The sequence below is a fragment of the Pelodiscus sinensis genome, chromosome 2, assembly GCF_052426305.1.
Source record: "Pelodiscus sinensis isolate ZL-2025 chromosome 2, ASM5242630v1, whole genome shotgun sequence".
NCBI classification, from domain to species: Eukaryota; Metazoa; Chordata; order Testudines; family Trionychidae; genus Pelodiscus; species Pelodiscus sinensis.
In genome coordinates, this window is record NC_143053.1 from 262,902,406 (window position 1) to 262,914,943 (window position 12,538).

General features: G+C 53.8%; 2 protein-coding genes across 4 annotated transcripts in view; one reads left to right on the forward strand and one right to left on the reverse strand.

Annotated features, from left to right (window-relative positions):
- Nucleotides 1-1,134, forward strand: part of LOC149525501 (uncharacterized) — a 29,989-nt gene extending 28,855 nt beyond the window's left edge. Inside the window, exon 4 of the transcript XR_016348593.1 lies at nt 104-1,134. The gene's annotated coding sequence lies outside the window, so the exon portion shown is untranslated. The remainder of the gene's footprint in view (nt 1-103) is intronic.
- The window catches only part of LOC112545555 (stonustoxin subunit alpha-like), a 298,534-nt gene that overhangs the window by 263,166 nt on the left and 22,830 nt on the right, over nt 1-12,538 (reverse strand). Inside the window, exon 4 of one of the 3 annotated variants that reach the window (XM_075916916.2) lies at nt 8,605-11,790. The exons of the other annotated variants lie outside the window; for them this stretch is intronic. Coding sequence (XP_075773031.1) covers nt 11,261-11,790 — 530 coding nt within the window. The 3' untranslated portion in view covers nt 8,605-11,260. Of the gene's footprint in view, nt 1-8,604; nt 11,791-12,538 lie in introns of those variants that run through there. 3 annotated transcript variants of the gene reach the window in all.

Here is a 12,538-nt window from a genome sequence, read left to right on the forward strand (position 1 = left end):
GAGGGGATTCCTGGGGTGTTTGAGAGGGAAGGTGGGCGGTGGGTTCTCCTCCTAAGACATAAGGCACCCCTTCTAACACTTTGTTGTCTGTCTCATTCTGCAGGTGGTGAGGGCCATCAATTCGGAGCTGCTCAACAGGCTCATCTGTCTACCGGATCTGGACAGCGTCATGGCCGGCTTTGCTGCCCTCGGCTTCCCGAATTGCGGAGGAGCGCTCGATGGGACACACATTGCCATCCGTGCACCGCCCCATCGAGCAGCCCAATTCATCAATAGAAAGGGCTACTTTTCTATGGTCCTCCAGGCCCTGGTCGACCATCGTGGCCAGTTTTCGGACATTTGTGTTGGGTGGTCAGGGCGGGCACACGATGCCCGCATCTTCAGGAACTCGTACCTGTACCGGAGGCTTCAGGCAGGAACATTTTTCCCCCATCGCGAGTTTGCGGTTGGGGATGTGCACATGCCGGTGTGCATAGTGGCTGATGCCGCCTACCCCCTGATGCCGTGGCTGATGAAGCCCTACACCGGCCAGCTGGATGCGAGCAAGGAGCAGTTTAATTCTCGCCTTAACCGGGCTCGCAACCAGGTCGAATGTGCGTTTGGCCGTTTAAAGGGCAGATTCCGGTGCTTGCTCACACGCCTCGACATGGGGGAGACCAACATCCCCGAGGTGGTGGCCGCGTGTTGCGTCCTCCATAACCTCGTGGAGAGGAAAGGGGATGCCTTCCTACCAGGGTGGGGGAGAGCTGCTGATGCCCAGGAGAGGCTCTTTGCCCAGCCCCGGACAGCTGCCATCCGCCAGGCTCACCAGTCTGCAGTTGGCATCCGGGAGGCCCTCCGGGAGCAATTCTCCAGTGGAGGCCACTGAGACTGAGTGCACTGAGGGGCTTCTGCCTGGGGACTGGGCCCTGGCCCAATAGAAGCTTCCCTCCACAACCCATCTCCTGACCCAGTTTGGACACATCACTTACACCAGGGTGTGTTTCAAAATAAAATGTTCTCTTTACTTGTTAGGTAATATGTACAAAATTATAAATGTTGCAAACATAACAAAAATTTTTTTCATTTTTGTTGTTGCCAAACTATATACAATAAAGAAACAGTTCGTTTAACCCTTTGTTTGTGCTTTATAACTGGGGTGATGGGGGTGATTGAAACCTGGAGGGGGGAAGGGGACTGGAAACCTGGAGGGGGGAAGGGGATCAGGTTGAACGGGGCTTGGCAGATTTCCCTTTCCTGCCTGGGCCTCGTGTTTGGGGTGCTCCCCGGCTACGGGATCGGGTGATGCACCTGTCGGTTGGCTGGCTGCTGGGGGGCTCTTGGGACGTGGAAGCCTGGGGGAGAGGAGGGCCAGGGGGAGAGAGGGGCTGGGGAACTGGGGGGGCTGGGGGAGAGGGAGGTCCAAGGGGGGAAAGGGATGCTGTTGTGGAAGGGGGGTTTGGTGGGGTGGGGTCATGGGGTGCTGGAGGAGCAGGACCAGGCACAGCAGCAGGCAAGCCGCTGACCTCCCTCAGGGTGGTGTACAGCACCATGCACTGCAGGACCAGCTTGTTCATGAGCCGATCACGCCAGCGCTCCTCTGCCTCCGCCCTCTGTCGCAGGATGGAGTTCTGCTCCTGCACAGCCTCGACGTGCTGCCGGAGGATGTCGGCGTAGACACGCCTGTGTCTGCGGCTCCCATGTCTCCGAGATGGAGATGGAGATGGAGGTGGGGCTGGGGTGCTGCGGCCCTCTTCCACGGCTGGTCCGGCTGTGGAGGAAAAGAAGAAGACACAATCAGTCCTATAAACTGGACTCTGTAGCACTTACAATACTAACAGGATGGTTTATTAGGGGATGAGCTTTCCTGGGCCAGACCCACTTCCTCAGATCAGAGTAACATGGCTACATTTCTATCACAATCAGTCATGTGTGCAACAGCTGTCCAAAAGGGCATGCCCTCTCCTTGAGACAGGGGAATCAGACATTCTGAAGGTAACACTGTGTGTGACCTGGGCATCAGCCTGAGCATGACAGGTTTCCCTTGTGCATCACCCACTGTGCACCCACCTACCTCCCCCCCCCCCCCCGGGTGTGACACAACCTCACTGTACTCACCTGCTGCTTCCTCTCCTGCGCCAGATGACGCCTGGGAGGCCTCTGAGGTCTGGGTGACTGGCTCCACGGTGGTGAGGGTCGCCGTCTCCTCGCTGTCCTCCTCCTCCTCTGGGACCATGTCCCCATCTCCAGACTGCTGTAGCTCCTGCTCTGGAGCGTCCACCACGGGGTCTGCCAGTCCGGACTGCACGAACCTCCTTGGTGTGCGTGCTTCTGCACTGCCACCCAGGATCTGGTCCAGCTCTGGGTAGTAGGGGCAGTAGTGGGGGGCTGCCCCAGACCGGGAGCTCTCCTCCCTGGCTTTGGCGTAGCCCTGCCGCAGCTCCTTCACCTTGGACCGCACCTGGTCCTGTGTGCAGGGGTAGTGGCCCTTCTGGGCCAGGGCTTCAGCCATGCGGCCATAAATATCGGCATTTTGCCGCCGGCTTTGGAGGGCCTGTAAGGCCTCCTCCTCTCCCCACAGCTCCAGCAGGCTCTTGATCTCTGCGCCAGACCAGGATGGTGCCCGGCGCTTGGAGCCCTTGGCTGGGTCCCCAGAAGGCTCAGTGGAAGGGCCAGGATGGTCTTGGGGCTGGGACATGCTGCAGCAAAGTAGCCGTGTGCTCTGGCTCCTTCTCTGCAACAAGTGGCTGTGAGGGTGCGCCTGTCCCTTTAAGGAATGGCTGCAGCCAGGAACCACAGACGTGCAACCCATGCCCCAGATTGTCCACCAGGGCTTCTTTCTGGAGGCCAATAATTTCGAAAGAAAGGGCTCCCCCCGTCCACACTCACGTTCTTTTGACAGATCTCCCTCGAAAAAGGCGTTCTTCCTCGTGAAATGAGGTTTACCACCGTCGAAAGAAAAGCCGCGTTCTTTCGATTTACTTTCGAAAGAACGCGGCTTGAGTCTGGACGCAGGGGAAGTTCTTTCGAAAAAAGGCTACTTTTTTCGAAAGAACCCCTGAGTCTGGACACGGCCTCAGAGAACTGAAGGGCACGATCCCCTGGGATGCTAACAAGGTGTATGTCTACGCTAGCTCGTTAATTCAAGCTAAGTAGGCAAAGCAGGTGACGGGAGTTGCAAATGAAGCCCGGGATTTAAATAGGGAAAAGAGGAGTAACAGCTGAATGAGGAGTAACATGGAATGAGGAGTAACAGTTAATTCAAATTAAGGACTTAGTTCGATTTACCGTTTCACTGCCGCGTGTAGCCGCACGGCAGTTACTTCGGGCTAGTGGAATTTCAAAATGGCGACCAAACGGGAACATGCAAATAAAGCCCAGGATATTTAAATCCCGGACTTCATTGCAACTCCAGTCGCCTGCTTTGCCTACCTAGTTTGAATTAACAAGCTAGTGTAGACATACCCATGAAGGGGAAAGGAGTCCAGGAGAGCTGGCAGTATTAAGAAGCCTTATTGAAGCCACAGGAGTGAACATCTTGATGGGCAGTAGGAGAAGCAAATATGGCAGGTGACCAGTTTGGCTTAGCAGTGAAATCCTTGGCGAGCTTAAACACAGAAAGGAAACTGACAAGAAGTGGATTCCATGATTCAGTGATTTGTATGGACTCCCTCTCCCTCGGGGCTGTGTGGCACAATGGTCACGCTTTGTATGGCTGCCGTGTTTCTCAGGGCTGTGTGGCACAATGGTGAGGGTAAATTACTCCTCTCTCAGTCCCCCTGGGACACAGCTCAAGTGCTCAGAATCTCCCCACAGACACACACACACTGCACCCAGCCAGAGCAAGGCAGGGGCTGCGGCTGTGGGGGGAGGTTTCTAGCAGCAGTATTGGGGGAGAAGGCAGGCTGAACCTTTCCCCAGTGACTAACGGGGAAGCTGTAAAATGGCCGCCCCAGTCTCTTTTGGAAGTTCCGATTTATCTTTGATTTATCTAGCCAGAGTCCCAATTCGCACGTACGCGATGCGGTGATTCAGAAGCTAGAGAAGATGCTTCAGCCTGGGCTAAAGAGCTGTTCCTATTAATGATTTAAACACTATAAATACCAATACAATTGGCCATTCCACCTGTTACACAGCAGAGCCCCATTGGTCATAGGAAATTGGGGCATTATGAAAACAAAAATTGTATGAGGAGAAAGGGGAAGTGTGAGGCTGCGTCACCATCTACGGCCGCAGGAGGAACCCTGTGCCTCTGGCCCTGCGTACACTGGGGCAGCATTTCTTCTTGGGATTTGCTTCTGTGCTGGTTGACGCTGTTTGCCATCACTTGTACCTGACTGTTCAAAGGAGCAGAAGGAGATCCTGTAATATTATGTATCCCGCTTTTAAGAAAAATCATGGCGTGCCTGATGTTAGTAGTTAATGTGGAATATCTGTAATTGTGGTGGATGTTTATGACTACATGTTCATGATCTTAATGTTGAACCAGTGATTTGATGTAAAACAAAATGGAGTCGGGTCCCTTTGACCCCTGGGCTCCATCTTGGGCTTTGCCCTCCCCCTGTGGGACATTCAGTGACCGTTGGGAACCGGTTCCAACCGGATTTTCCCGCCTTGCTGAGAGTTCCGCTCCCCTCAGGTTTCCCGCCAAGCAGCCTGGGAGTGGCGCCCGGCGCTGCGTCCGCCCCAGAGCCTCTGTGGGGCCCACGGGCTGACGGCCCCGAGCCGCTTCCAGCCGCAGCCCCATCGGGCACTAGAGCAGATCTTTGTACGGGGGTCTCCTTGCCCTGCCTGCCCTGGCAGGGCCGGGGTTTGCCCCGCGGGGCCTGGGCTTCAAGCCCCCAGAATGAGTCGCTGGGTCGCTGTTTTCTCTGTTGTTTGGCTTACCGGGCTGTCACCTCTCGACCCCAAATCCCCTGAATTTGTCTCATCCTCTCACACACCTTATCCTGGTTCACTTTATGCACAGCCCCCCCTTTATCTGGGGAGGGGAAGGGGGTTACAGGGCACTGGGGCAAAGCGCAGGGGACAGACCCTGGATCTGTGGAACGGGGCTGTGACCTTCAGCACAGAGAAATCAGTCAGGGTACGTCTACACTAGCTCGTTAGTTCAAGCTAGGTAGGGTAATTAGGGCAAGCGGAGTTGCAAATGAAGCCTGGGATTTAAATATGCCGGGCTTCATTTGCATGTTCCTGGGTGCCGCCATTTTTAAATCCCTCTTAGTCCAAACTCCATGCCCGCGGCTACATGTGGCACGGACTAAGTAGTTTGAATTAAAGATCCTAATTCGAACTATCATTACTCCTCATTCCCGGGCCTCATTTGCAACTCCGCTTGCCCTCATTACTCTACCTAGCTCGAACTAGTGAGCTAGTGTAGATGTACCCTCAGACATCAAATATCCACACACCTTATTAACCTTTTAAATTCTCTGTGCTAACACCCCCCACCCCATCCTACCCCAACCCCTCACTGTATCCCTCCCTGGTCCATCCAGTCCTGGGGCACTTTATGTCCTTTGAAGCTCTGTCCTACCATCCCCAGGCGCCTCACCCCCCTCCACCCTTGCACCCCATTCACCTCTGTACATGACTGCACCCACATTTTGTGCCTGTACTCTCCTGTTCCCGCACATCTGTATGCATCTGCAGCCTCCAGCTTCCCCTCTACCCCTAACCACCCCACATAACCACACAGTGTTCCCTATAAACTGGGCATTTTTGTGGCTGCTCAGGAGAGATTCAGTTGCTGCCCAGCAATTTAGCAAAGTGCCCACTGCTTAAGGCACACACACCTTGGTGAACCTAAAAAAGTTATTCTGCACATGGATGGAAAAGATTAGAGGGATCTCCCCCCCCCCACCCCACATACACAGAGACCCTCCCTTCGTTCTCTTTTCTCTGCTCCCTCTCACACCCATCCTGCTCACATCCTTGGCCTCTGTCACTCTCTCCCCTTCCCCCCCCTTTTCCCTTCCAGCCCCCCATCCACAAACTGGGTGACTTAGCCAGCCCCTGGAAATGTGTCTCTCTGCAGGCAAGTGTGCACAGGCAGGCAGTGTCCGTGTGCAAGAGATGGCTCTGAGCAGTTTGGTTTCAGGTGCTTTGTTCGCTGGCCAGGTACATTCACTATTTCCAGGGTCTGTGCGGTGCCACTTCTGGGCAGTTCTCTCCCTCCCCTGGCAGCCAGTGACCTGCCCCCCGGTTCTCCCGCGCACACACTTTCTGCCGGGCTTTGGATCCAAAACTGTCAGCAGCTCAGAGACTCTGTCCCACAGGGACACAATGAGCTGCCAGAGCCGGGTCCCTTTATTGAGCCCTGCCCAGAGGCTCAAGGCCCCCCGCAGGGCACTCAGCTGGCGGCTGGTGGAGGTGCCTTCTCCCTGAGCAGCAGCCGCTGCCTGCTGGAAATGGAGGAGCTCCCAGAGCAGGTAGGGAGGGAGGAATAAGTGGGGAGAGTTATAGGGTAGGGGAGTTTGGGGTGATGAGGAGGAAGGGAGGGGGAATTGCTGGGGGTAGCCACAGGGGTCAGTTTGGGGAGTCCTGTCTTGCCTGGGGAGGAGAGAGAAGCCGAGGTAGAGACAGAAACCAGCACTGCCCTCAAGCCTCCTAGGCTGGGAAGTGGGGTGGGGGGAAGCTGACTGAATGGGGTAAGTAGGGGAGATAGAGGGTGGGTGGCTGCCGGCATTGGGGTGAGGAGGGGGTGGAGAGTTTGTGCTTTGTGTCCTGGGCTGAAGTGGAGAGTTTGTGCCATGTCCTGTAACTCCCAGCTAGGCTGCTAGTGCCTGCAAGTCTGAGAAGCAGGATTTATCCCAGCCCCTGGCTGGACTGGGGGGAGCAGATTGCAGAGGGATAGGTGGGGAGAGAGGGGGTGGGAGGTGTTGGCATTTGTGCAGTGAGGTAAAAGCAGGGGAATTTGTTTGGGGTGTCCTGACTCGCTTGCTGCAGTCCAGATGGGAGAGTGAGACTCTCTGTATGGCCGGGTTGCAGGGAGGGAAAGCAGGCGACATGGGGTGTTAGTGTGCTGGGACATTTGCATGATTATATTTAAAAGAAAATTTACATTAGTGTTAATGGCTTCAGGAAGGAAGGAAGGAAGGAAATAAATTCTTTTAACAGAATCTTTTGGCGTGTTGAAGATTATCTAAATCTAAACTCTGATATTAATTTTCTTTAATCTTGTGTTACTAATTAATACATGGTAAATTGTATTGCAGTAAGACCAGATCTTTGCTATCTGGCAGAGTTCTGGCTCTTATGAGTCGGAAGTAGCAATTACTGTGCGTGATGCTAGCTGCTTTGTAGGATGAAACCTTATTTACAAGCTCTTTGAAACATGTCCACAAACTCTGAAGCTGGGTGTTAGTTTCCTCTGGGGCTTCTCTGTGAATTAGTGATACACACGCCAAGATCTTTAAGTTGTTAAGTGAAGGGTGTGTTCATTTTAATGTAATCAATTAAATGCATATTATTTATAATTGTTGTCCTGGAGCTAGATCCAGATTATTGATGCAGTAGTTTGGATATTAGGATAATACAATGCATGTGTCCAAAGAAATGTGCATTCCTTCCTAGTTTAATGTCTATACTGTCACATTAGGTATATCAATTTGTACACAAGGGCTACGTCTAGACTGGCATGATTTTCTGCAAATGTTTTTAACGGAAAAGAGCATCTAGATTGGCACAGACGCTTTTCCGCAAAAGCACTTTTTGTGGAAAAGCATCCCTGCCAATCTAGACGCGCTTTTGCGCAAAAAAGCCCCGATCGCCATTTTTGCGATCGGGGCTTTTTTGTGCAAAACAAATCTGAGCTGTCTACACTGGCCCTTTTGTGCAAATCATTTGCACAAAAGGACTTTTGCCTGAACGGGAGCAGCATAGTATTTCCGCAAGAACACTGACAATCTTACATGAGATCATCAGTGTTCTTGCAGAAATTCAAGCGGCCAGTGTAGACAGCTGGCAAGTTTTTCCGCACAAGCAGCTGCCAGTCTAGACACAGCCAAGATGTAATGTTTCTGTCATGTTCACAGAGTTTTCATGTATCCTTATCAAAGTGACAAACCGATTATTCAGAGCCACCTTAACACTGTGTACCTAATATTACGTTTTCCCCCTCATTCTTTTCCTATAAAGAATGTTATTAATCCTTCCGCCCCCATTACAAAAAAAATGTGGCTGCATTGGAGAGGATCCAGTGGAGGGCAATGAAAATGATGAGGGGACTGCAGCACATGACCTACGAGGAGAGGCTGATGAATTTTGGCTTGTTTAGTCTGCAGAAGGGAAGAGTGAGGGGCATTTGCTAGCAGCCTTCAACTTCCTGAAGGGAGGTGTCAAGAAAGATGGAGAAACATTTTCTTAATGGTGGCAGATGGCAGAATGAGGAGCAATGGTCTCAAGTTGCAGACAGGGAGGCCTAGTTTGGATATTAGGAAAATCTCTTTCCCTAGGAGAGTGGGGAAGCACTGGGATGGGTTCCCTGGGGAGAAAGTGGCATCTCCATCCCTAGGGGTGTTTAAATCATGGCTTGACAAAGCCCTGGTTGGGACAATTTAGTTGGGTTTGGTCTTGCTTTGGGCAGCGGGTTGGACTCGATGACTCCTGAGGTCTCTTCCAGCCCTTTGATTCTGTGTTTCTAAGATTCATGAAGCAACAGTCACCTCTGCTTGTGGCTTTCGATGCAGAGTCTCTAGCAGCTCATGAAGACCATGGACAGTGACACAGACATTCACAAGTACCACGTCTGGTCTGTATGATACGTTTTATTAGAGACAAGCGTGATTACAGTTACTCAAGCGTATAGAAGCCCTGCCAATTCCCATGCCCAAGTGACCAGTGTAGTCGCACTCTCAGCCTTACAGATGTTCCTAGAGTGATGGATTCCTCCCCCACTGAACATCAGGAGAGGGATGGTTCCTGCTGGGGATTTTCCCTGGGATGCTCCAAGTTCTGCTCACTCTGTGAACCTGCTTTTCAATTGTTATTTTGACCACATCTAACATACTCCACATGTGCATGAAGGGGTCAACCCTCTTTGTCCTCATATGTATTTCCATCCCCCAGAACTACAGGGTGCCCTGTTTCCCACAGGATCTCTCTAGTGCCTCTCATTTCCAGTGGCACCTGTGCACAGTGCACACCCTGCGGTCAGGACGTGCTGTGATCCATGTTACAGTGAGGTACAATCTCATTATCTCACAGAACATTGTGGTCGATTTTCCGTAACATCACCTGTGGGCCCGTCTCTCCAGGCATCTTGGGCTCTTACGGGCACAGGGTCCTTCTGCAGTCACTTGTTCACGTCAAACTTTCCTATCCCCATGGCAAAGCTGAAATCTCACAGGCCTCAGCCTGCAGGCCTTGCGTTTCTGCTTCACTTTACTGATACAGCTAAGGCTGAGCATCTCTCTGATAGTCCTGGAACCCTACAGCTGGCATCCAGCTAGCACCCCCTCAGTCTGCGTAACTGAGCATCGTAGTGACTCCTCGCCTCACACAGCATCCTGTGATGGGGATAGTGACATGACATGATTGGTTTCCCCTTGTTCCTCCAGCTCATTCTGTGTCCGTCTTCAGCCACAGCTGTTCTAGGATGGGGTGGGAATCACACTGCCAGTGGCAGCCTGGCACTGCCTACAGGTCCCTGTGCTTTCCCTCCTGCCATCGGCGCCATGTGCAGCCCAGCCAGACCCTCGCACAGACACTGCCTAAGGGACCCTTCCTGCCATGGGCCCCGGAGCCTGGGCCATGACCCAGAGATGGCTCCTGCCCCGGGACAGAGAATCTTAGGCCAGGCCTACACTATGAACTCACATCCTATAACTTAGTTGCTCAGGGGTGGGAAAAATCTGCTCCCCCAAGTGATACCCCTGCTGTGATGAAAAAAGGGAGTTTTGGAGGTTTGGGGGGGGGCTCATACAGAAGAGGGCGCTCAGTGTCCCAAGATGTTACTGGTTCAATGAGAAGAAGGAGAGGGAGTTTGTTCTTACAGGGAACAGCACAGAACTGGGGTCCCAGCGCCTGGTGCCTGACAGATCAAGCTCGGGGGGCACAGCTGGGTGTGGCCGGAGGGAGGCCAATGGGCTGCAGAGAGGAGACCTTGGTTCCCTGCCCCACTGGTTCCAGCCAGGGGAGAACAAAGGGCAGAGGAGAGGGAGAAGGAAAAGGGGGGCCCTGGTGACCCTGCTACCTGGGGAAAAGACAAGGCCGGGGTGGGGCTGCTGGAGAAGACTATCAAGGCTTGGCTGGATATCCTTCTGAACAGGACAGGGAGGGGGTAGGACGAGCCCCCTTGGCTGCAGGGGAGACTTAGACGTGGGGGGCTGGGAGAGCCAGGTCGACAGGCCTGAGGGATCCTTTGCTGCATTCAAAGCTCAATAAACCCTCCTGTTGGGTGCTGGATGAGAGTCGCTCTGGGCCGGGGACCAGGGCTGTGCTGTTCCCTCTGGGGGGGGGGGCTCAGAGCGAGGGGAGTCCCCCAGAGGCCTATGGAAGAGACAGGGTAAAGGCTCCGAGAGTCCCAGCCCAGGAGGTGGGGGACGGGCTCCGGGAAGAGATGGGCTCCCTGAGAAGGGAGGAGGGATCAGGCCAAGTGTGGGCCTGACCTGTGAGGCCGCGACACGTGCACGACCCAACCCGTGTAGCCGGCGCCGTGTCGACCTAACTGCAGCCCCTTGGGCAGGTGCAGTAACCACGGGTATGTCTAGACTACATGGCTCCGTCGACAGAGCCAGGTCGATGAGTTTACTAGACATAGCAAAATGAAGCGGCGATTTAATGTGGGGCACCCCTGGGCCTCACTGTCCCCCCACCTGCCTCTTCCCACCCCTGTTCTGTGGCTTCCTTGGAGAGGGTCCAGTGCACTGAAAAGGGGCCCAGCCTGCCAGAGCTGTAGGAAGCAGCACTCAGCCTGTGACAGCACTGTTGAAGTGGCAATGGAGCCATTCCACAGGCATCTAGACTGCCGGGGCCTAGACGGCCGGTTTCTCAATGTGCCGTGAGAGTCGACAGGACTGGAGATTAACATTTGCTTTAAAACTATTTCATTAGCGTGTTGCTGAGGATTATAACATTGCAGCTCGAAAAAATCATCCTCCCCTCTCCCCCGCCCCTGGCTGCCGTTGGGCAGGGGGGCCCTGGTTTCATAGCGCTGCGTAGGGACCAGAAATCTTAAGGATGGCCCTGGCCAGAGCCAGGCAGCATGAGGACAAAGCAGGCTGGGCAGGATCTGCAGACCTTGCATGGGTGTATCCAGCCTGCTTTGGCAGGGCCCGGCTCAGGGGCAGAGGGTCAGCTGGAAGCCTGAGCCCCACACCCAGAGGAAAGGGAAGATTTTCTCCCCATTGAAACAGGCCTGTTGGAAAGTGAAGATCGGGGCCAGGTCATCAGCATAATTAAATGCCACCTGCCGCCCTTCATAGTCCAGGGAGACCAAGATCTCGCTGGGTTCTCTGCTCAAGGACAGGCGGGTGATAGGGGAGGTGTGAGCCCGGTAATCTATGGCACTGCCCCACTTCTGCACCACCCAGAACCCCTCCTCAGGGGTGAAGCCAACCTCTTCATCCCTTTGCACAGACTCCCTAGCCACCCCCACAGCCCAGTCTGCAGTGAGCCCTCCCTCCACCTTCACCAACCAGGAATGTTTCCCAGAGGGGAAGCCCTCAGAGCCCAGCACACAAAGCAAATAATCAAATCTCCGTGGATTGTGAGGCACCATCTGGCACTTTTCTCCCCGGCGCACGCTTCTTCCGTCAGCAGACAGGACGAGCTCAGGATGTGCTGTGGCTGGATCCAGAGACAAATTCACTGGGGAGAGACGGAATGGGAGTGTTTAGAGGCGGACATGGGTCAATGACGGAGGAATCAGGCAGTGTGACGTGTGTTAGCATGGGCCTGTTGGTTCTGCACTTTGTATTAGCTAAAGAACTACCCAGAGAGCGAGATTACATGGCAACACTTCACTGACCCCGCGATAAGATGCCTGCGGATACCTGGTGCCCCACAAGAAAGCCAAGTTCAGCAACACTGAACTGTGTGAATGCCAGGAGGTAGCAAGTTCAGGTAAATGCCCTCACAGCCTTAACTCTGCCCCCTGGAGCTGGGAATAGCCTCTGGGAATTAGCTGCCTGCATGCACTGTGCTAGGTATCACTGTGCTGACCGATGGAGGAATAAGTTGGTGCAGGGTGGGTGGAGATTGCGTCTGGCAGGTGTGGGGCGCTGCTTTCCATTACAGCACGAAGACAGAGTATGAGTCTGTGTTATGGGTGCCCTGGGGCATCGCTCAAGGGGGGCAGAGTTAAGGTTGTCCGGGCATTTCCCTTAGCTTGGTGTTTCCTTGTTTTCACAGAGGTGAGTTTTGCTGCCCTTGATGCTCTGGAAGGACGTGATTTGTCCCCAGGCAGCCTCAGCCCAGGGTTAATGACGTTTTCTGACATTTGATTTCCAAGATGTTTTTCAGCAGAAGGAGAATTGTTGGTGGGACAATCCCCACGTATTTACCTCCCCATAATGTCCCCTCCCGTGGCTGATCCCCCAAACACTCTCCCCTATTC